Source organism: Oncorhynchus tshawytscha, linkage group LG29 (genome assembly GCF_018296145.1).
Source record: "Oncorhynchus tshawytscha isolate Ot180627B linkage group LG29, Otsh_v2.0, whole genome shotgun sequence".
In the NCBI taxonomy this organism is placed as follows: domain Eukaryota; kingdom Metazoa; phylum Chordata; class Actinopteri; order Salmoniformes; family Salmonidae; genus Oncorhynchus; species Oncorhynchus tshawytscha.
This window is the reverse complement of record NC_056457.1, coordinates 24514775-24539537: the sequence shown is the minus strand read 5'-3', so window position 1 is coordinate 24539537 and position 24763 is coordinate 24514775. Positions and strand designations below refer to the sequence as shown.

The 24763-nt window shown below is 43.6% G+C and overlaps 1 protein-coding gene across 4 annotated transcripts; it reads right to left on the bottom strand.

Moving 5' to 3' along the window:
* Positions 1-1547: 1547 nt before the first annotated feature.
* Positions 1548-24503, bottom strand: qtrt2 (queuine tRNA-ribosyltransferase accessory subunit 2). Of its 4 annotated transcripts, none has more exons than XM_024424813.1 (9): positions 24416-24503; positions 23704-23908; positions 23551-23606; positions 22228-22304; positions 20099-20308; positions 14530-14729; positions 8388-8566; positions 1996-2107; positions 1548-1835 (listed from the first exon to the last, which is right to left on the bottom strand). In XM_024424813.1, exons 2-9 carry the CDS (start codon positions 23901-23903, stop codon positions 1565-1567), a joined length of 1305 nt encoding a protein of 434 aa, XP_024280581.1. In that variant the 5' UTR covers positions 23904-23908; positions 24416-24503; the 3' UTR covers positions 1548-1564. The 4 variants fall into 4 exon arrangements, with proteins under 4 accessions (XP_024280581.1, XP_024280579.1, XP_024280580.1 ...); XM_024424811.1 differs by having other exon boundaries at positions 23704-23904; positions 24416-24501; XM_024424812.1 differs by having other exon boundaries at positions 8415-8566; positions 23704-23904; positions 24416-24501.
* Between the last annotated feature and the right edge of the window lie 260 nt (positions 24504-24763).

The following is a 24763-nucleotide window of genomic DNA, read 5'->3' as shown; positions in this document are numbered from 1 at the left end:
AAATGAATTAATAAAACCGTCAGGTATAAAGCACAATTACTTTTATTAGACGTGGGGGAAAAAACTATCCCAGTTTTCATCAGATACTTGATTGAGTGCGAAAAATATGAATTACAGAAAAAGAGGGACCTAAATGAAAAACAGATAAATAAAGCAATAGGCAATGATGCTGACAGCATCAGGTGTATTTGTAAAATGATGCTGACAGCATCAGAGGTGTTTATAGAAGGACAACTCCACAGTAACATTGAGACCGATGTATAAAATGTATGCCAAACAAAAAACAATGATTGCAAAGTTAAACTAATGATACAGGTCTGCACAAGGACTACTTTTAACAATTTCCACAGAACATTTGACAAAAAGACATTTACTTGAAGAACAGTGCAGATGTAAAGTTTGGTAACAGAACGACAGTTTGTGCTGTTTGAGCCGTCATTCTGTTACCAAACTTTGCATCTGCACTGCCCCATTTCCACTGGCCCTCTACCTGGTCCTCCTGCCCCATTTCCACTGGTCCTCTACCTGGTCCTCCTGCCCCATTTCCACTGGCCGTCTACCTGGTCCTCCTGCCCCATTTCCACTGGCCCTCTACCTGGTCCTCCTGCCCCATTTCCACTGGCCCTCTACCTGGTCCTCCTGCCCCATTTCCACTGGCCCTCTACCTGGTCCTCCTGCCCATTTTCCACTGGCCCTCCACACCCCTTCATCTGGTGCTCCTGCACCCTTTTTCCACTAGCCCTTCACCTGGTCCTCCTGCCCACTTTCCACTGGCCCTCCACCTGCCCCCTTTCCACTGGCCCTCCACCTGGTGTTCCTGGCCCCTTTCCACTGGCCCTCCACCTGGTGTTCCTGGCCCTCTACCTGATCCTCCTGGCCCCTTTCCACTGGCCCTCCACCTGGTCCTCTTGCTCCCTCTCTTGTCATATCTTTTTTATTTGTTGAGATGCCTATTTTGTTTTTATGGATGACTGCCGCCCGCTGCAAAGCCAATTTCTCCTTGGAGTCCCCAAAATGCATCCTGACTGCCTGAAAGTAATCACTGATCTGACTGGGTAGGTGAGTGCAATTAAACAGAAACTTTGCCTTCATCTAGACACCTTTCAATCCCACATATTCTCCTCAAGGAAGGAGAGAAAAGGTCTCCCAACACTTTCACCTGGATCACTCCCTCCATTCCTCCCACCTTCTCGCCAGCCCCTCCCTGTCCCACCCTTACCTCTACAACAAACCTATCCATCCCTCTCCCCAGCCCCTCCCTGTCCCACCCTTACCTCTACAACAAACCTATCCATCCCTCTCCCCAGCCCCCTCCCTGTCCCACCCTTACCTCTACAACAAACCTATCAATCCCTCTCCCCAGCCCCTCCCTGTCCCACCCTTACCTCTACAACAAACCTATCCATCCCTCTCCCCAGCCCCCTCCCTGTCCCACCCTTACCTCTACAACAAACCTATCCATCCCTCTCCCCAGCCCCTCCCTGTCCGACCCTTACCTTTAGAACAAACCTATCCATCCCTCTCCCCAGCCCCTCCCTGTCCCACCCTTACCTCTACAACAAACCTATCCATCCCTCTCCCCAGCCCCCTCCCCGCTCATCCCCTTGCCTGGTCCTTCTAGTACTCTTTTCTTGAGGTGGTCCAGCTTGTCGCTGGCTAGCGCCCCCCTGAGGGCAGTGAAGAAGGCATAGTAGTGGGCCGTGTTGTGGAGCATGAGCAGTACTCCAGCCAGCAGCTCATTGGTCACCAGAAGGTGATGTAGGTACGCCCTCTGGTGGTTCCTGCAGCAGTAGCAGCCACACCCCTCCACCAGGGGACTGAAGTCCTCTCTGTACCTGGAGAGCAGAGGGTCACACACACGGACAGACACACACCCAGAGTGACACACACACGCACACAGATGAAACAGGAACACACACATTCCTTAGAATAGAGTGAGAGGGACAGAGGCACATGTGCATACACCAACTGGCACAAACACTAATGGACACAAACCTCTTATCTTTCAGGTTGATCTCAAAAGGAGTCATCTTGGTTTGGTCTTCTTGGGGATTATCGGTTCCATTCTTCTGACCTATAGCAGCTTCGGACTTGTCCAACTCCACAACTGCCAAAATACACACCAATCAAATCAATCCCTTTGGCCACACCCATTCAACTAGACCAATCTGATCCATTTACTAAACCCACACATTCCAAAGTCCATAGCAGTCAGATCATGTCCTAAAACCATACATCCTAAACCAATTATGGCCCATTGTGTTCCAATTTCACGATCTTCTCCTTTCCCACAAAGGAATATCAGTATTTGCTGTATTCAAGGCCCCGTCCACCAAAACCCACAAAAGCATCCCCCCCACACAAGGGAAATTCCTCACCCAACAGCTTCATTAAATTGTTATCAGGCACTTCCATCTAAAGGTCAACTGAAGGGCAAACAGAATGATCCAGTCAGTGTGACAGAGAGAGTGCGAGCGAGAGTTAAAGGTGAAAACAAGAGTGGAGAGAACAACAGGATGGGGGCAAAGGAGGTGGGAAAACAGGTGAAAAATGGAGAGGAGAGAGAGCACGAGAGACAAGTCATGTCAGGAGGGAATGATAGTAAAGAGAGGGAAGATGAGTTTGACAGATGAAGGAGAGAGGGGAAAAAAGGGATGGAGGGAGAGTGAATAGAAGGAGTGATCTGAAGAGCAAGGGAGGATAGCAAGAATGAGAGAGAGAGGGCAAGGATGGCAGGTGGTAAGACTGTGGTGCCAGAGAAGAGGAAGATTGGGGTGAGGGCTGTGACACCACCTCCCCACAGAGCCCTCTAATTAGCTGAGGGGGGATTTGGATGCGGTCTCCTCATTCGCTGATGGACCCCAGTCCTGTCCTAACACTCAACTCCAGTGAACCTCGTTACACTCCCCCGTGCAGAATCGATTAGTGCTATCTGATACTTAAATCGGTCTGATCCTCAACTTCTGAATCTGTTACTTTGGCCTGATATAAAAACTTTTACAGTTCTTAAATAGAAAATCCCGCAGGAGGCTTCAATTGCCCTCAGGAACACTTTAATCATAGTGTTTTCTTTTCCTTTATCAGAGATTAACGGCAGGGCATGATTTAATTGTTATCGGTTTACTGGGTAACAGTGAGATCGTTCATTGATTTAATTTCACCAACTGACCCTTTGGGTTTGTATCTCCACCCATTTATTTGATTTAACCGAGGGCTAGAAAACGCATCTTATCCCCACAAACAAACACACACGTCTCTATTTATCTTGTTCACACACACAGCAAGGGACACAATTATAAATAAAGACACTTTCTATCATATTCACACAGAAATTAAAAAACACACACACACTCGCTGGTCTTTGCTGCCATAATTCTCAGTGGTATTGAACTGGAAGCTGGTTGGGAACAAAGTTTGTTGATTAATTCATGATGTTAAGCCAAAGAAGCCTCTGTTCAACAGAGAGATCTGTCTACAGTGGCAGACGGATCTGAGTGAATTACAGACTGCTGTACTCTGCTGGACTCCCTGCGGTGAGGGAAAAGCCCAACACCCCATGACTCTTAACTTCAAAATCCTCCTCATCATCATACTGATTAACATCAATTATCTTCAACAGCGTGATCACAGCCTTCGCCCATGAGAGCCCACTGTAATGTTTAATCATGTGCAGTGCCTTGCAAAAGTATTAAGTTGGCGGTTTTCCTATTTTGTTGCATGATATCCTGTAATTTAAATGGATTTTTATTTGGATTTCATGTAATAGACATACACGAAGTAGTCCAAATTGGTGAAGTGAAAAGCAAAAAAATAAAACACAGAAAAGTGGTGTGTGCATATGTATTCACCCCCTTTGAAGCCCCTAAATCAGATCTGGTGCAACCAATTACCTTCAGAAATCACATAATTAGACCTACCCATCCCGGATCCGGGAGAATTGTCATCAACTACACTAATTAGCATAGCATAACGGTCAAAAAATATTACTAGTAAATATTCATATTCATGAAATCACAAGTGAAATATAGTGAAACACAGCTTAGCCTTTTGTTAATCACCCTGTCATCTCAGATTTTGAAATGATGCTTTACAGCCAAAGCAAGACAAGCGTTTGTGTAAGTTTATCGATAGCCTAGCATAGCATTATGTCCAGCTAGCAGCAGGAAGCTTGGTCACGAAAATCAGAAAAGCAATCAAATTCAATCGTTTACCTTTGATGAGCTTCGGATGTTTTCACTCCCGAGACTCCCAGTTAGACAGCAAATGTTCGAGAGGAACATTGGCCGCCTTTGTCTATTACGCACAAATCACTCTGAGAGCCACCAACAGACCACTGACGCAATGTCGTTCACACTCATTTTTCAAAATAAAAGCCTGAATCTATGTCTAGTGGCTGTAGACACATTAGGGAAGCCATAGAAAAAGGAATCTGGTTGATATCCCTTTCAATGGGCGATAGGGATGCATAGGAACAAAATAAGAGTCACTTCCTGATTGGATTTTTCTTTCTTTCGCCTGCAATATCAGTTCTGTTATACTCACAGACAATATTTTGACAGTTTTGGAAACTTTAGTGTTTTCTATCCTAAGCTGTCAATTATATGCATATTCTAGCATCTGGTCCTGAGAAATAGCCTGTTTACTTTGGGAACGTTCTTTTTCCAAAAATGAAAACAGTGCCCCCTAGTTTCAAGAGGTTAAATAAAGTCCACCTGTGTGCAATCTAAGTGTCACATGATCTGTCACATGATCTCAGAATATATACAACTGTTCTGAAAGGCCCCAGAGTCTGCAACATCACTAAGCAAGGGACACCACCAAGCAAGCGGCACCATGAAGACTAGAGGTCGACCGATTATGATTTTTCAACGCCGATACCGATTATTGGAGGGCCAAAAAAGCCGATACCGATTAAATCGGACCTTTTTTTTCAAATAGATTTGTAATAATGACAATTACAACAATACTGAATGAACACTTATTTTAAGTTCATATAATACATCAATAAAATCAATTTAGCCTCAAGTAAATAATGAAACATGTTTAATTTGGTTTAAATAATGCAAAAACAAAGTGTTGGAGAAGAAAGTAAAAGTGCAATATGTGCTATGTAAGAAAGCTAACGTTTCAGTTCCTTGCTCAGAACATGAGAACATATGAAAGCTGGTGGTTCCTTTTAACATGAGTCTTCAATATTCCCAGGTAAGAACTTTTAGGCTGTAGTTATTATAGGAATTATAGGACTATTTCCCTCTATACCATTTGTATTTCATTAACCTTTGACTATTGGATGTTCTTATAGGCACTTTAGTATTGCCAGTGTAACAGTATAGCTTCCGTCCCTCTCCTCCCTGGGCTCGGACCAGCAACACAACGACAACAGCCACCCTCGAAGCAGCGTTACCCATTCAGAGCAAGGGAAACAACCACTGCAAGGCTCAGAGCGAGTGGCGTTTGACACGCTATTAGCGCGCGCTAACTAGCTAGCCATTTCACTTCGGTTACACAAGCCTCATCTCGGGAGTTAATAGGTTTGAAGTCATAAACAGCGCATGCTTGATGCACAACGAAGAGCTGCTGGCAAAACGCAAAGAAAGTGCTGTTTGAATGAATGTTTACGCGCTTGCTTCTGCCTACCACCGCTCCGTCAGATACTTAGATACTTGTATGCTCAGTCAGATTATATGCAACGCATGGAAACGTTAGATAATATCTAGTAATATCATCAACCATGTGTAGTAAACTAGTGATTATGATTGTTTTTTATAAGATAAGTTTAATGCTCGCTAGCAACTTACCTTGGCTTACTGCATTCGCGTAACAGGCAGTCTCCTTGTGGAGTGCAACGAGAGAGAGGCAGGTCGTTATTGCATTGGACTAGTTGACTAAGTTTGCAAGATTGAATCCCCTGAGCTGACAAGGTAAAAATCTGTCGTTCTGCCCCTGAACGAGGCAGTTAACCCACCGTTCCTAGGCCGTCATTGAAAATAAGAATGTGTTCTTAACTGACTTGCCTAGTTAAAAGGTATATAATAAAAAATAATAAAACATCTGCAAATCGGTGCCCAAAAATACAGATATCCGATTGTTATGAACTTGAAATCGGTAATGAAGACCAAGGAGCTTTCCAAACAGGTCAGGGAAAAAGTTGTGGAGAAGTACATATCAGGGTTGGGTTACAAAAAAATATCTGAAACTTTAAACATCCCATGGAGCACCATTAAATCCCTTGTTAAAAAATTGAAAGAATATGGCACCACAACAAACCTGCCAAGAGAGGGCCGCCCACCAAAACTCACGGACCAGGCAAGGAGGGCATTAATCAGAGAGGCAACAAAGAGACCAAAGATAACCCTGAAGGAGCTGCAAAGCTCCACAGCAGAGATTGGAGTATCTGTCCATAAGACCACTTTAAGCAGTACACTCCACAGAGCTGGGCTTTATGGAAGAGTGGCCAGAAAAAAGCCATTGCTTAAAGAAAAAAATAAGCAAACACGTTTGGTGTTTGCCAAAAGGCATGTGGGAGACTCCAAACATATGGAAGAAGATAACCTGGTCAGATGGATGAATAGATGAATAGATGCACACTCAAGTACATTTTTAAAATGTGTTATTTCTTGTTGGTTTCATAATAATAAATATTTTGCATCTTCAAAGTAGCAGGCATGTTGTGTAAATCAAATGATACAAACCCCACAAAAATGTATTTTAATTACAGGTTGTAAAGGCAACAAAATGAGAAAAATGCCAAAGGGGGTGAATACTTCGCAAGCCACTGTACATTTTCCAATTAATGCAACGAGCGTACTGGGATTAGTATCAATCCCACACAAATCATTAACCTAACGTCAAAGACATCATTTTAACACTGTCTGTCACGTTAGTCACTGACCCCATCACACACATGGCGAGTCTGAGACGGGTTCTGAAAGGTCCGGATAGGCATAACAATATAATGCTACAGGCAGACCTACAATCAGGACCAGAGGACGTTTCTCCTTCATGACAACACCTATCCAGTGTTTCAGAGCTGTAACCACTGTAGCAATACAAGGTAGTGAAAGGGGCTGAAGGGCCAAATGGAACGGGTCCATGGTTCTGACAGTACTGTATCACAGCTGTCAGTGGTCCATGGTTCTGACAGTACTGTATCACAGCTGTCTGTGTGGAGCGGGTCCATGGTTCTGAATGCACTGTATCCCACCTGTCAGTGGTCCATGGTTCTGACAGTACTGTATCACAGCTGTCTGTGTGGAGCGGGTCCATGGTTCTGAATGCACTGTATCCCACCTGTCAGTGGTCCATGGTTCTGACAGTACTGTATAACAGCTGTCAGTGGTCCATGGTTCTGACAGTACTGCATCACAGCTGTCTGTGGTCATGGTTCTGACAGTACTGCATCACAGCTGTCAGTGGTCATGGTTATGACAGTACTGCATCACAGCTGTCTGTGGTCATGGTTCTGACAGTACAGCATCACAGCTGTCAGTGGTCCATGGTTCTGACAGTACAGCATCACAGCTGTCAGTGGTCATGGTTCTGACAGTACAGCATCACAGCTGTCTGTGGTCATGGTTCTGACAGTACAGCATCACAGCTGTCAGTGGTCATGGTTCTGACAGTACTGCATCACAGCTGTCAGTGGTCATGGTTCTGACAGTACAGCATCACAGCTGTCAGTGGTCCATGGTTCTGACAGTACTGCATCACAGCTGTCTGTGGTCATGGTTCTGACAGTACAGCATCACAGCTGTCTGTGGTCATGGTTCTGACAGTACTGCATCACAGCTGTCAGTGGTCATGGTTCTGACAGTACTGCATCACAGCTGTCAGTGGTCATGGTTCTGACAGTACAGCATCACAGCTGTCAGTGGTCCATGGTTCTGACAGTACAGCATCACAGCTGTCAGTGGTCCATGGTTCTGACAGTACAGCATCACAGCTGTCAGTGGTCATGGTTATGACAGTACTGCATCACAGCTGTCTGTGGTCATGGTTCTGACAGTACAGCATCACAGCTGTCAGTGGTCCATGGTTCTGACAGTACAGCATCACAGCTGTCAGTGGTCATGGTTCTGACAGTACTGCATCACAGCTGTCAGTGGTCATGGTTCTGACAGTACTGCATCACAGCAGCGGTCTGTGTGGAGCGGGTCCATGGTTCCGACAGCACTGTATCACACCTGTATGTGTGGAGCGGGTCCATGGTTCTAACAGTACTGTATCACAGCTGTCAATGTGTTCTCAAAACATCACAAGTAGCCAGCAGAATGAATTTTTTTTTAATTGGGTGGTATCTGATGCACCCCCATTTGTTTAAGTAATTCAAGTAGCTGGTCACATAAGGGTTAGTAGTCAGCTATTTGGTGCTTATGGAACACACAGACCTGTTGGGGGTACCTGTACACCTGTACCTGCTGCCTCTGGGTCAGTGGTGATGTTGAAAGGGAAGGTGAGAGCACAGCCTCGCTCGGTCACCTGGAAGGGGAAGAAGCTCTCAAACAGGTCCACTCCCGCCTCCACGCACGCCAGCACCTCGTCTGGCCGCCCCACACCCTGCAGCAGCCTGACAGACAGAAAGAGAGAGGCAGGCGGGCAAACAGACAGAAACGTATTACACTGTTGATCAATGATTGAATTACCAGACGAACTGAAAGACTCTTACCCATCTCTTATCTATCAGTGTTATCCCTGAAGCACTACAGATGCAGCATCTCTCCCTCTTGCTCACACACACACACCAAAATCAATACAAAAACCGAACATCCATACACAGAACACATGCATGCTCATAGCAGACAGAAAAAAACAGATTGCACCCCCCCAATCTTCCTGAAACCCATTCCCCCTTAGCCCACCTCAGTCTCAAAATCACTCACTTTCCCCCCTCACTCTCTCTACTCCACTGCCTCGAGTTTCCAGGGCCAAACTAATTTACCATCCCATAATGATGGCCAGGGGTAGGGAGTGGATCTCCCAGCACCACCACAACCCAGGGGCAGGCTGACCCAGCACAGGCCCGATGGAGCCTCTTTTCATTATGGAAACGCAGTACGGCCCAAAGGGAGCGTCTGGGGGTCTCTGATACCACCTGCAGCACCACTGTCTCTCTCCACCCCAGAGCCCCAGTCGGCTCCCTCACCTCCAGGATCAAGGAGGAATAGGACAGAGGTCTCCCCACCACCGGGGCACTGGGAAGCAGGCTGAGTTCAGTGGGGAGTCTACTCTCTAGCCAGACCAGTATTCCCAGTGCAGCTGGAAGAAGAGTGGGAACGGGGTTGCCATGGCTCCCAGTAGGGAAAGCAGGGGTTGCCATGGTTTCCTGGAGATTCTGAGTGAGCATTATGAGCGCAGAGTGATGGAAGGACAGAGGGAGGGGTGTCCGTCTTCCTCTTAGTCTCCCACTGTGAGAGTAACAGCAGTCCACTAGGGGGTTTTAGGGTTGAGTGTGTGTGGGGTAGAATTTAATAGTGTATAATATGGGGGGTGTGGGTCGCTGTGTTTTCACCAGGGGTTGGAATTTAAATTATTTTTCCAAACATTTTGTTCGTTAAGTTCCGTTCCACTGTTCCAACCTGCAAAATAAAGTCCAGAACCAGTACCGGTTATATCGTTTCTTTGTTACATTAGCTCAACCTTAAATTACTTCACCAATCAGTTTGGACAGAGCAGCTTGCTATAAGGGAGTTATAGTTTTTTAGTCATGGGCGCTATCGGCTGCCTAGGCTATAGTTGTTTACATGTGCTATGGACAGACAAGTGTAGGGCGCGAGATACGACTGAAATTTTGAAGGTGAGGAGAGGACGAGAGAGGGTGGACGAGGGCATTGTTATGACATGCATTATCTGAACTAGGCCCACAGAAATATACCTAGGAAGTGGCGGCTTCTATAAAGGAACTTTGAATGTCTTTACACTGCAGAGACTTGGCTTGGTGTTGGAACAGGGTCGCTAACAAGTTTGTGTGTGCACAGCGGCACAAGAATTAAAAACACGTCTTACCTTTTCGTAGTTAATAAATCCAATGTGAAACGTGATAACTATAGCATCTGTAACTAGCATGGAAAAAGTTAAACAATTTTTCTCTAATTAAAAATCTCTCCCTAATTTTGGAATCACACTTGTAACGTCAGTAGGCTACCTTGGCCTAAGCTTCGGCGGGGGGGAGGGGCAGGTAGCCTAAACACGCACTGACAAAGAATTTCAACTGGCAGGCAGACACTGGAACACGTTTCTGAGTGACGGACTGAGGGCTTTGCATAGGCGTCTTGTTGCGTAGGTTTTGGTGAAACTGACAAAATGCCTGGAATGTAAGTTATTAATCTGTTCTCATGCTTTTAAAATAGTGGTTCTGTTCCAGAACAGTATAGATCACTTTTCTTCCTGGTTCTGATTCTGTTCCTCTAAAGATTTATTTATTTTTCAGTTCTGTTCCCTGAACCATTTCCAACCCCTGGTTTTCACAGGTGTCACATGATCACTCAATTAGAGCCATTACTTGGTCAGTCAGTCCTCTCTCCTCACCTGGTCCCTGCTGTACATTCTAAAATTGGTCTGAGTGGAGAGAGAGAAGAGCCAGACTGCAGATGAGACAAAGAGGAGTGGAGAGAGGGAATAGACAGACTGGGAGAGAGGAGTAGAGAGGGAGATAATTAAAAAGTGTTATAGGAGGTATGGATTGTTTTTGAAGAGTATCCTGCTTTGGGGGGGTGGAGTGAGGGAAGGAGAAACACAAATAATTGGTGCTGTAAGGGGAGGAGGAGTGAGTCAGGGAAGGAGAGAGAGTGGGAAGGTGCATTCATATTTAGGGTTTATGGGCGTGTAGGTGTAGACAGGGTGAGTAAGAAGGGTAAAAGCTGGCAACTGGAGCTGGTGTGGAGGGGCACTTAAACCTGATTTTGGGATAGATTTCGCTAGCTAGAGTGTATGAAGCGTTAAATGGGCAGGGTTGCCAACTCGGTAGTTTTGATCTATGTTATTGTGACATTTCAGATTCCTGCCAGCAACTTTTCTTCCCTCTGAAAAAGATTAGCAACATATTCAGATACTTTTTTTTAAGGCAGCCTCAGTTTTTCCTCTGAGAGATGTTGATAGATTTACCAACTAACTTTTACTGCCGTGAAGCAGCCGAGAAGAGGGGGAGAGAGAGAGTGGGAGAGAGCAGCTGCCTGAGGCAGAGCTGCAGCACACACAATGTGCTGACAAAGAGCACATCGTTCTGTTTTGACAGTTTAGTCATAATAAACAAAACATAGTGGGATATGTCATTCCTGCCAATGCCCCCTACAGAGGGAGCTGTTATGTCACAAGCTATAGACCCCTTTCCAGTACACGACACACTGATGTCACGCACAGATGCGAGCAACTCTTGGCTGCAGTGAGGGAGTCATCGCCATCTGCGCCCATTCAACAGATTTACGTTTTTATTACTTCTAAACAAAATAACCTTTTGGGGTTCTCACATGATTAAAATGTTTTGATTATTGCTTGAACATTAGCTAAGATTATATTTGGTTGTTATCTTCGCAAAATAACTATTTTGGATGCAGCATTTGTTAGCTAAAATGCTAACACTCAATGACATTGGCTGTAACAAAAGCTAGCCAATGTTTTTAAGTATAATTCAGTTGATTTGCGATTATGATGCAAACATTATACACTGCTCAAAAAAATAGAGGGAACACTTAAAACTTCTTGCGACTCTCAAACCCGGATCCGGGAGCGTAATCATCGCCTCAAACTAATTAGCATAACGCAGCAGACAAATCTTCCTAGAAAATCTTCCTATTCATGAAAATCACAAATGAAATATATTGAGACACAGCTTAGCCTTTTGTTAATCACACTGTCATCTCAGATTTTCAAAATATGCTTTACAGCCAACGCTAGACAAGCTTTGTGTAAGTTTATCATGGCATAATGCTATGCTAGGCTCTGCTAGCAGCAGGCAACATTTTCACGAAAATAAGAAAAGCAATCAAATTAAATCATTTACCTTTGAAGAACTTCGGATGTTTTCACTCAGGAGACTCCCAGTTAGATAGCAAATGTTCCTTTTTTCCAAAAATATTATTTTTGTAAGCGAAATAGCTCCCGTTTGTTCTTCACGTTTGGCTGAGAAATCGACCGGAAAATGCGGTCACTACAACGCCAAACTTTTTTCCAAATTAGCTCCATAATATCGACAGAAACATGGCAAACGTTGTTTAGAATCAATCCTCAAGGTGTTTTTCACATATCTATTCGATAATATATCCGTCGGGACAATTGGTTTCTCATTAGAAGCGATTGGAATAATGGCTACCTCAGTACTTTACGCAAGATTTTCTGCGGGAGCCATCAGGTGCCCACTTGCTCAATGTGGTCCCTTACGGCTATTCTTCAACATAAATGCGTAAAAAGACGTCACAATGCTGTAGACCCCTTGGGGAATACGTAGAAAGCGTAAGCTCATTCGTAGCCCATTCACAGCCATATAAGGAGTCATTGGCATGAAGCGCTTTCAAAAAATGCGGCACTTCCTGATTGGATTTTTATCTGGGTTTCGCCTGTAACATCAGTTCTGTTGCACTCACAGACAATATCTTTTCAGTTTTGGAAACGTTAGAGTGTTTTCTATCCAAAGCATTATATGCATAGTCGAGCATCTTGTCGTGACAAAATATCCCGTTTAAAACGGGAACGTTTTTTATCCAAAAATGAAAATACTGCCCCCTAGTCACAAAAGGGTAATTACAACACAATGTAACTCCAAGTCAATCACACTTCTGTGAAATCAAACTGTCCACTTAGGAAGCAACACTGATTGACAATAAATTGCACATGCTGTTGTGCAAATGGAATAGACAACAGGTGGAAATAGGCAATTAGCAAGACACCCCCAATAAAGGAGTGGTTCTGCAGGTGGTGACCACAGACCACTTCTCAGTTCCTATGCTTCCTGGCTGATGTTTTGGTCACTTTTGAATGCTGGCGGTGCTTTCACTCTAGTGGTAGCATGAGATGGAGTCTACAACCCACACAAGTGGCTCAGGTAGTGCAGCTCATCCAGAATGGCACATCAATGCGAGCTGTGGCAAGAAGGTTTGCTGTGTCTGTCAGCGTAGTGTCCAGAGCATGGAGGCGCTACCAGGAGACAGGCCAGTACATCAGGAGACGTGGAGGAGGCCGTAGGAGGGCAACAACCAAGCAGCAGGACCGCTACCTCCGCCTTTGTGCAAGGAGGAGCACTGCCAGAGCCCTGCAAAATGACCTCCAGCAGGCCACAAATGTAAATGTGTCTGCTCAAACGGTCAGAAACAGACTCCATAAGGGTGGTATGAGGGCCCGACGTCCACAGGTGGGGGTTGTGCTTACAGCCCAACATCGTGCAGGACGTTTGGCATTTGCCAGAGAACATAAGATTGGCAAATTCGCCACTGGCGCCCTGTGCTCTTCACAGATGAAAGCAGGTTCACACTGAGCACATGTAACAGATGTGACAGAGTCTGGAGACGCCGTGGAGAACATTCTGCTGCCTGCAACATCCTCCAGCATGACCGGTTTGGCGGTGGGTCAGTCATGGTGTGGCATTTCTTTGGGGGGCCGCACAGCCCTCCATGTGCTCGCCAGAGGGAGCCTGACTGCCATTAGGTACCGAGATGAGATCCTCAGACCCCTTGTGAGACCATATGCTGGTGTGGTTGGCCCTGGGTTACTCCTAATGCAAGGCAATGCTAGACCTCATGTGGCTGGAGTGTGTCAGCGGTTACTGCAAGAGGAAGGCATTGATGCTATGGACTGGCCCGCCCGTTCCCCAGACCTGAATCCAATTGAGCACATCTGGGACATCATGTCTCGCACAATCCACCACGTTGCACCACAGACTGTCCAGGAGTTGGCAGATGCTTTAGTCCAGGTCTGGGAGGAGATCCCTCAGGAGACCATCCGCTACCTCATCAGGAGCATGCCCAGGCATTGTAGGGAGGTCATACAGGCACGTGGAGGCTACACACACTACTGAGCCTAATTTTGACTTGTTTTAAGGACATTACATCAAATTTGGAACAGCCTGTAGTGTGGTTTTCCACTTTAATTTTGAGTGTGACTCCAAATCCAGACCTCCATTAGGTTGATAAATTTGATTTCCATTGATAATTTTTGTGTGATTTTGTTGTCAGCTTATTGAACTATGTAAAGAAAAAAGTATTTAATAAGAATATTTCATTCATTGAGATCTAGGATGTGTTATTTTAGTGTTCCCTTTATTTTTTTGAGCAGTGTATTAAGCAGGACATTCATGCAAGCTTTAAAATCCAATTATAATCCAAAAGTAGTGTGAAATACAGTCATAAGCAAATAAATAGGAACTATTAAGAACTCCCATTGCCCTTGTGCAACAACTTCTGCACATTGCCCTTGTGCAACTATTTTTTTCTAACACAGAAAGGGGTCTGTGATGCAGCCATGTAGTGCCTATGAAGAGTTTTTGTATGCTATATAGCCTTTATAAGATGAACATTTGTTTACGGGTGGACCACACACACACACCTGGGTTTGTCCTCAGGCAGCTCCTTGATGACGGCGGTGATGAGCTTGGTCCGGAGGTCTGTCTCCATGGCTGCAGTATGGAGCCCGTCCAGACAGAATCCCCCTACTGGCCGCTTGGCCGTCTCCCTGGCCGACCGCACCCTCTCCTCCAGCACATCTCCTCCCTCCACCACCCCCAACACCTCCACCCCACTCAGCTCCTGGAGACCACAGACAACGAAAGACAGGGTTCATACACATTTTGACATGGACTTTTCCATGACTTTTAACCAAATTTCCATGACCAACGATTGACGGCCTCTCGATGTACAGAAGGTATAAAAAAGTAAGCGTAATGTGGTGTCGACACTGGGAGGCTGCTCTGTGATTCCATGAACCATCTCCTGTCTCTGAGCAAGGCACCTCGCACAAAGTAGAATACCTGTTAGGCAACTGTATAAAACATGTGGTTAACCCTCAGACTGGAGAGCTACTGGGTGTGCAGGCTTCTGATCAAGCCCTGCTCAAACACGTCAGAGACAGTTTATCAGGGTCGGTTGAGCAGCTTACTTCTAAAGTGTAGTTTGCTAGAGGAGGACAAGATTAAAAGCCTGTACACCCATTGGCTATCCGGGGGATGGTTGACCACCCTTGATAAAAAAGAATTTGGTTGCAATGTTTTACAAAGTAAGTCACTCATTCAATATATTATAGATAAAGAATCCACACATTTTCTTCAGTCATATTTGGCTACCTTAGAAGTGTTTACTTTGCAGGCTGACTAGCATCTATTGAGTTACAATGCCTCATAAACTGGATGCCCAAATCAACTGGAAGTATCTACAAAACAAGATCCACATAATCCAAAATAAATGGTACATCTCACAAATTTTCCTAAAATTAAATGTTCCCGATTCACAAATTATTCTGATTCACATGATTCAATTCAACGTGATTCAACCGAACCCCAACTAATACAATGGCAAAGTGAATCGTTCGTTTCATTAAAAAATTATCAACATCAGAAGAACATCAGAACGTGGGGGGAAATGAACTATATTCTGGTAATCCAACCAATTGAACATGTGTACTTAATGAATATGATGTCAGTTCGGTTGTCATCTGAGACATTCTCATCAATGATAGGATGACAAACTCTACAGTGGAAAGTCTGCACATTGTAGTTATCGGATTCACATGGAATTGTTGTTCAAATTAAATGTTTGAATATAAAATTATTGGTGAAGAGATTAAATGTAATTTTAGGTTCCAAATGAGAGATTTGGGTTTTCATAAGATTAGGGCTCTGCTCAATCAGTGGCCCGCCCCTGTGAAGAGACATGGGTTATAAAACTTTTCAAAACACACCCTTCTCGCTCCACTATATAAAGCCTTGACGAAAATGTAACCTCCTGTTCCAAGTACGTGAGGTCTGCAGCCTCTGCGTTAAAAGGACTAACATGTCAACTACAGAACTAAGCCAACCTCAGCATGAGCTTTGGTTGCGAATGGTATGAACATTGAACTCTTATTCACTACAGAAGTGATACCTCCTAGCTGTTGAGTTAGCAACAGCAGCTGCAAACGTGAGCTAGGAAAGAACAGACAGAGTATCCCGTGTACCACACAATGACATTACCACAACGTATCCAATTTACCACCAGAGACATTCTTCAAAGGACTCGGTTGGGCAACACGGCCTTCCATCTACCACCAACCTACCGAAGTGCAGCTCAGAGTAAATATTTATTACATTTTCCTTTTCCAAATGGCCGGTAATTTAGAATGCATAAGATACTGTATTTACGATAGCACAGCTTCTCCCTTTGTTCCTCAGTCTTCCCGCTCTTTCACTCAAACCCAGCCCCTTTTCTTTTGTGTAACCAGCTGTCATATCTGTTCTGTCCTGGGATGTTTTCCTTTATGACATAATTTGTAATCAAGGTATAATTCATTCTGTGTATATGTAATTCTGTGTGATTAGTTGGGTATTCAGTAAATAAATAATTAAACCCAATTTTGTATTGCTGAGTCAACTTGTTTGCCAGGGTTCGTGAAGATAACCAAGAATTTACAACTTTCAGATGAGACTGAATTAAGGTGACGATTAATATTGACTGCTATTGATGTAAAATATTACTAGGTCTTTAAGAGTTTATTCGGAAGATAACAGCTCTATAAATATTATTTTGTGGTGCCCCGACTCTAGTTAATTACATTTACATGATTAGCTCAATCAGGTAATATTAATTACGGAGAAAGGATTTTATAGAATAGCATGTCATATCACTTAATCCGGCAAAGCCAAAGACACAACACAAGTGTCAGTGGTTTTTTGGGACATTGACATGACAAACATGTATAGCTTAACGGTTAACTAGAGGGTACAAAAAACAGTTGAAGTCAAAAGTTTACATACACCTTAGCCAAATACATTTAAACTCAGTTTCAGAATTCCTGACATTTAATCAGAGGAAAAAAATCCCTGTTTTAGGTCAGTTAGGATCACCACTTTATTTTAAGAATCTGAAAATGTCTGAATAATAGTAGAGAGAATGATTTATTTCAGCTTTTACTTCTTTCATCACATTCCCAGTGGGTCAGAAGTGTACATACACTCAATTAGTATTTGGTAGCATTACCTTTAAATTGTTTAACTTGCGTCAAACGTTTCGGGTAGCCTTCCACAAGCTTCCCACAATAAGGAAGTATGCTTAGGGTCATTGTCCATTTGGAAGACCCATTTGCAACCAAGCTTTAACTTCTTGAGATGTTTCTTCAATATATCCACATAATTTTCCTGCTTCATGATGCCATCTATTTTGTGAAGTGCACCAGTCCCTCCTGCAGCAAAGCACCCCCACAACATGATGCTGCCACCCCCGTGCTTCACGGTTGGGATGGTGTTCTTCGGCTTGCAAGCCTCCCCCTTTTTCCTCATTATTGCCAAACAGTTATATTTTTTGGACATTTAACATTTAACCAAAAACTACAATCTTTGTTCCCATGTGTAGTTGCAAACTGTGTCTGGCTTTTTTATAGCGGTTTTGGAGCAGTGGCTTCTTCCTTACTGAGCGGCCTTTCAGATTATGTCGATATAAGACTCGTTTTACTGCGAATATAGATACTTTTGTATCGGTTTCCTCCAGCATCTTCACAAGGTCCTTTGCTGTTGTTCTGGGATTGATTTGCACTTTTCGCACCAAAGTACATTCATCTCTAGGAGACAGAACGCGTCTCCTTCCTGAGCGGTATGGCGGCTGCATGGTCCGATGGTGTTTATACTTGCGTACTATTGTTTGTACAGATGAACATGGTACCTTCAAGTGTTTGTTCAAATTGTTCCCAAGGATGAACCAGACTTGCAGGTCTACAATTTTTTCCCCTGAGGTCTTGGCTGATTTCTTTTGATTTTATGGAATTTTCCAAGCTGTTTAAACCTGTTTGGGCTAGTGGGCAGCATTTTCACCTTTGGATGAAAAGGGTGCCCAGAGTAAACTGCCTCCTACTCAGTTCCAGATGAGAATATATGCATATTATTAGTAGTATTGGATAGAAAACACTCTGAAGTTTCTAAAACTGTTTGAATGATGTCTGTGAATATAACAGAACTCATGTGGCAGGCAAAAACATGAGAAAAAAATCCACTAGGAAGTGGGAAATCTGAGGGTTGTAGTATTTCAACTCAGCACACTATTGAAGATAGTGCAACATGACCAATATCCCACTTCCTAAGGCTTCCACTAGATGTCAACAGTCTTTAGAATGTTGTTTCAGGCTTCTACTGTGAAGGAGGAAAGAATGAGAGGGGAATGAGTCAGGTGTCTGGCAGAGAGCCATGGGCTCGAGACGCACGGTCATGAGAAAGTTACCTCTCGTTCCATTGCTTTTCTACAAAGGAATTCTTTGGTTGGGACATTATTGAAGAATTATGATAAAAACATCCTAAAGATTGATTCTATACATCGTTTGATATGTTTCTACGACCAGTAATATAACTTTTTGGACTTTTCGTCCGACCTTTCCGCTGGACTTGCCTGCGCCTCGTGAGTTTCGATTTATTTACTAAACGCGCTAACAGAAGGTGTTTGGACATAAATGATGAACTTTATCAAACAAATCAAACATTTATTGTGGTACTGGGATGCCTGGGAGTGCATTCTGATGAAGATCAAAGGTGAGTGAATATTTATAATGCTATTTCTGACTAATGTTGACTACACAACATGGCGGATATTGCTTTGGGCTCTGAGCACCGTACTCGAGATTATTGCATGGTATGCTTTTTCCGTAAAGTTTTTTTGAAATCTGACACAGCAGTTGCATTAAGGAGAAGTTTATCTAAAGTTACATGTATTATAGTTGTATCTATTATCAATGTTTATTATGAGTATTTCTGTGAATTGATGTGGCTCTCTGCAAAATCACCGCATGTTTTGGAACTACTGAACATAACACGCCAATGTAAAATGAGATTTTTGGATTTAAATATACACTTTATCGAACTAAACATACAGGTATTGTGTAACATGAAGTCCTATGAGTGTCATCTGATGAAGATCAAAGGTTAGTGATGAATTTGCTCTATATTTCTGCTTTTTGTGACAACTCTCTTTGGCTGGGAAAATGGCTGTGATTTTCTGTGACTTGGTGGTGACCTAACAATCGTTTCTGGAGCTTTCGCTGTAAAGCCTTTTTGAAGTCAGACACTGTGGCTGGATTAATGAGAATGTTATCTTTAAAATGGTGCCTAATACTTGTATGTTTGAAAAAAATTGATTTATGAGATTTCTGTTGTTTGAATTTGGCGTCCTGCAATTTCACTGGCTGTTGGCGAGGGGTCCCCGTTCCCATTCAGGTTTAAAGGCAGTCAACGTAGTGTATGTAAACTTCTGACCCACTGGAATTGTGATACAGTGAATTCTAAGTTAAATAATCTGTCTAAACAATTGTTGGAAAAATTACTTGTGTCGTGCACAAAGTAGATGTCCTAACTGACTTGCCAAAACTAGTTTGTTAACAAGAAATTTGTGGAGTGGTTGAAAAAAATAGTTTTAATGACTTCAACCTAAGTGTATGTAAACTTCCAACTGTATGTTTTGAATTGTCTACCTACCTAGTTAGTCTGTTCTCTATCACATTTTATAGGCCTACTACCTGCTGCTGCTGAATTGTCCGACTGTCTATCTCTCCTTGAGCAACAGCCCACTCGTCTCACACAAAACAGACACACTTTGTTATTCCGAACCTGGCTGATATGTTTATTTGACTGTTAAATATTAAATATATAACTGTGAATAAATAAATTACATTAAACAGAAATGTAATTCATTCTATGACTTTTCCTAAACTTTTCAGATTTTATTTTAAAATTCAATTACTTTTCCAGGATTTTCATGACCGTACACACACTGGAAAGGGTGAGAGAGACAGAGATATGTTGACAGTAAAAGTAGCGCGTGTCTGTACAGTATACTTATAAATGACTGTCACACCCCATGTTGGTGAAGCTTTTAATTGAATTCCTCTAATATTGGGAGCATCGTCATGGCCTTGTGTGAGGCTACAGCAGCATCAGTCCCAGACAGACCTGTGTTTTGTGGTGGAGCAGCAGACACTCATCCAGGTGGGCCAGGGTGCGGTCCACTGACTTGCGGACCCTCTTGCGAGAAGTGTTGATCTGCCAAGTCTCTCCGTCTGCCATGCTCTGGTACAGGTCTGGCTGGACAGCCTTCTGAAGAGCCATGAACTTCGCAACCGTCAGCTCGATACGACCGCCACTGCCCCACACAGACACCGTCTGGAACAAACACAGACAGTGTTAGCACAGATGGAATAATGAGCCAGATAATTCACTGGATGTATAAATGTGAAGCATCCTCTTGGCGTTTCCTCTCAGTACCAAATATGGTGATGAGAGGAAGCACAGTGGCCGGAAGTGGGAGAAGATGGAACAAGAAGGGTTTTGGCCGACATTCTGCACATTTCCTCACCGATAAAACATTTGATCTCAACAAAGTTCTGTTCCCAAAGCTATCTTGGTATACAGTCCCTTTGGAAAGTATTCAGACACCTTGACTTTTCCCACATTTTGTTACATTACAGCCTTATTTTAAAATGGATTTTGCAGATGTATTACAAATTAAAAACACCGTACTTACATAAGTAATCAGACCCTTTGCTATGAGACTCGAAATTGATCTCAGGTGCATCCTGTTTCCATTGATCATCCTGGAGATGTATCTACAATTTGATTGGAGTAAACCTGTGGTAAATTCAATTGATTGGACATGATTTAGAAAGGCACTCACCTGTCGATATAAGGTCCCACAGTTGATAGTGCATGTCAGAGCAAAAACCAAGCCATGAGGTGGAAGGAATTTTCCATAGCGCTCCGAGACAGGAGTGTGTCGAGGCACAGTTCTGGGGAAGGGTACCAAAACATTTCTGCAGCATTGAAGGTACCCAGGAACACACCGGCCTCCCTCATTCTTAAATGGAAGTTTGGAACCACCAAGACTCGTCCTAGAGCAGGCCGCCCGGCCAAACTGAGCAATTGGGGGAGAAGGGCCTTGGTCAGGGAGATGACCAAGAACCCAATGGTCACACTGACAGAGCTCCTCTATGAAGATGGGAGAACCTTCCAGAGGGACAACCATCTCTGCAGCACTCCACCAATCAGGCCTTTATGGTAGAGTGGCCAGACAGAAGCCACTCCTCAGTAAAAGGCCCGCTTGGAGTTTGCCAAAAGGCACCTAAAGGAGTCTTAGACCATGAGAAACAAGATTCTCTGGTCTGATGAATCTGGAATATATAATCTGGAAGAAACCAGACACCATCCCTATGGTGGCAGCATCATGCAGTGGGGATCTTTTTCAGTGGCAGGGACTGGGAGACCAGTCAGGATCAAGGCAAAGATGAACGGAGCAAAGTACAGAGAGATCCTTGATGAAAACCTGGTCCAGCACGCTCAGGACCTCAGACTGGGTGACGGTTCACCATCCAACAGGACAATGACTGTAAGCACACAGAAAAGACAACGCAGGAGTGGCTTCGGGACAAGTCTCTGAATGTCTCTTGTGTGGCCCAGCCAGAGCCTGGACTTGAACCGGATCAAACATGTCTGGAGAGACGTGAAAATAGCTCTGCAATGACTCTCCCCATCCAACCGGACAGAGCTTGAGAAGATCTGCAGAAGAATGGGAGAAACTACACAAATACAGGTGTGCCAAGCTTGTAGCGTCATACCCAAGAACACTTGAGGATGTAACCGCTGCCAAAGGTGCTTCAACAAAGTACTGGGTAAAGGGTCTCAATACTTATGTAAATTAAATATTTCCTGTTTTTTATTTATTTTTTAATAAATTTGCAAACATTTAAAAAATAAACGTTTTTGCTTTGTCATTGTGGGGTAGAGTTATGAGAAAAAAATGTAATACATTTTAGAATAAGGCTGTAACGTTATAATGTGGAAAAAGTAAAGGGGTCTGAATATTTTCCCGAATGCACTGTAGTTATAACAATCTGTTGTTAGTGTCAACTCTGACACATACAACTACACACACACACACACACACACACACACACACACACACACACACACACACACACACACACACACACAACTCCCAGAAATGTAAAGCATTTAGACAGACACCAATGCTTAGTCTAAAATATATGTTTTGCTGGATATGTAGAACCTCAATCATGACCTCTGACCTTGTTGGTTATGTGACCTGGGGGGCATGAGGTCGCAGGGTCGTGGAGGGAGCAGTACAACACCGTGTCATGAAGACCTGTGAAAGGTCAACCGCAGTATTAAAGCATGCATAACACTGCATTCATCCTACTGCAGAACAGACAGCACAGCCGGTCCAGTAGCATGAGTAAAAGACGCATCGACTAATAGTCTACACAGCAGCAGGAGGCAGATACATAGACTTGTTGGTAATGTCAGATAGTTAGTTCATTCTGTTAAATACACACTGGAAGCCATGCAAGAGAGGAGGCGTGGCCTTAGAGCTGTGAGAGAAGATCAGAAGGTGACAAAACCAGAACCTAAACAAAAGCAACAAGCACTGGCAGGCGGTGGCACGCTCACTTTTAATTACCCAATGAGGTTACTCCCTCCCTGCCCGCCTCAAGACACAATGTAATAATTCCCTGCGTGTGAACAAGTGCTGGGACGCTAATGACATTTTCTCATTTCAACTTGGCTTGCCCAGGGGCAGGAAACAGCTCAGTGGTGCCACACTACAGCCAGCCATCTCTGTTAGAGAGCGATGACTTTTGACTTTCCTACATGAGGACTGTTTCAAAGCCATTTGGGACTTATGAAGCATACATTCGGAGCTCTTAGAAAGGGCTAAGGCCGATTGTGCTTTTCAACACTGCACTTCTGCCTCATCCATTCAAATATTCAGCAACGAAGTGATGTACTTTTCTCTTTATGTCCAACTGCTTTCTAGTTAAGCTGAGACAAAATGTATAGAAAGTTCTGTGCATGTGTTCATGTTAAAAACTAAAGACACTTTCACTTACATTAATGAAAGTTTGGTCACTCAGTAGAGCATGTCTAATATGATGTGCTCTAAGCATATGAATGCATGACATGTTCGACTTTCCTACTGCAACGGCGCAGACAGTAGATGTAGTGAGGGGGTGGGTATCATTTGTGGAACGTTCCAACAGGAATCTGTTTCAAAAACTTGGTAAATTACAAGGTTGCCAACAAACAACGCATACAAAGTTGTATAGGGGCAGAATAAGATACTGGGTAGGGTGTGGGCTAATTCATTAAGTTTTTCACTCTTTCCACACTCTGGTAGCCTATGGACAAACATTAAGAATAAGCTACGTGGTGAATTGATGCCTATTCAGCAGCTAGTTAGCTAGGTGAATTGAGCTTGCTACTTTGTATGTGTTGCTTGTTGGCAACCTTGTACTTTACCAAGTTTTTTAAACAGATTCCTGTTGCAATGTTCCACAAATTATTCCCACCCCTAGTGAGGCATAATATCAACAAGAATAGTCAGTGCCAACCTGCAAACTTCCTGACTCCCTGCTTGAACTCCTCCAATACTTCCTGGTGTTCCGCTCTAAAGGAAGTACACACAAAGCAAGTACTTTAAATACTATTTTGATGTGTGTGTTAGAGAGACAGGGAAAGAGTGTGCTAATGGTAGAGGCTCTCACAGTGTGTTCAGGGTGAGCTGTGTGACGGACGGCAGGTTGTTCAGTGTGTGCAAAGTGTCCTGGGTGAGATGTGGCACGGTGCCGCAGCGGGTGTACAGCAGGCACCCCGGCACCTCTAGGGAGTGCTGTCCTGCCCTGCCCAGTCCCGTCAGCACACCTAGCCGACAGCCCTGCACCACCATGGACAGCTCCAACTTCATCCTGCCTGACAGAGGAGCAAAACAAGAAAGATGATGACAGATGATGAGAGAGTGGGCTTGTTTTACATCGATATTTTGACTGACTGATCTACAAATAATGAGTAGTAGATCGGTCAGTCAAAATATACCCACAATGCATCACAGATTTGATGCCCTCTAACACGCAAGTGTGAAATATGGAGTATTGACATTTGTGGTGCAAGTAGAAAGGTATATTATAAGCATATAATAGAACATAATAGAAACGGATGATTCCAGTAATTAACAGATGTTTACGGTTTAAAATGTCTGTCCATACGTACTGGGGCCAAAATGGGAAAACAACTGGCTAGCTTGACGATGTTGTTAGCATTCGCTATCACTACTGTAGCCAAATTCAGTGGCGTTTTTAATAGTCCAGCGTAATAAATGTTTACATTTGTCTGATTTTCGAAAAACCTAGACAAAGCTCAACAGGATAAAGTAACGTTTTCATATTTTGATTAATTGAACATTAAGCATCTTTCGCTTACCAGGAACCAAAGCACGTGAAAACTACACGTCGCGAACTTATGAACGGCGCACGCACTCCAGTCACTTGCATTATACGTCATCATTTTCGGAGCTTGCAGAGAGAGGGTCGTCACTATTTAACAAATCCCCATTCATAATTATGGCTGAAGCCCGCCTATTTGTACAATTTATCTTATTAAAATCTGTTGCTGCCCCTAACCTAACCTTAAATTAAGACTAAAAAGCACATTTTAGTTTCCATAAATGTGTACGATATTTTGACTTTGTGGCTGTGGTAAACTAGTGACAATTTGCAGAACTCTCGTTACAAAACATAATTTGCTGTTGAATAGACAGTGTGTGCATAC

Coding starts and splice junctions, on each gene's coding strand:
- qtrt2 (XM_024424811.1), bottom strand. CDS start 24,486: ATGCAAGTGACTGGAGTGCGTGCGCCGTTCATAAGTTCGCGACGTGTA. Junction 23,905..24,415: donor TTCACGTGCTTTGGTTCCTG/GTAAGCGAAAGA, acceptor TCTGTCAGGCAG/GATGAAGTTGGAGCTGTCCA. Junction 14,730..20,098: donor TGCTCCACCACAAAACACAG/GTCTGTCTGGGA, acceptor TGTGGTCTCCAG/GAGCTGAGTGGGGTGGAGGT.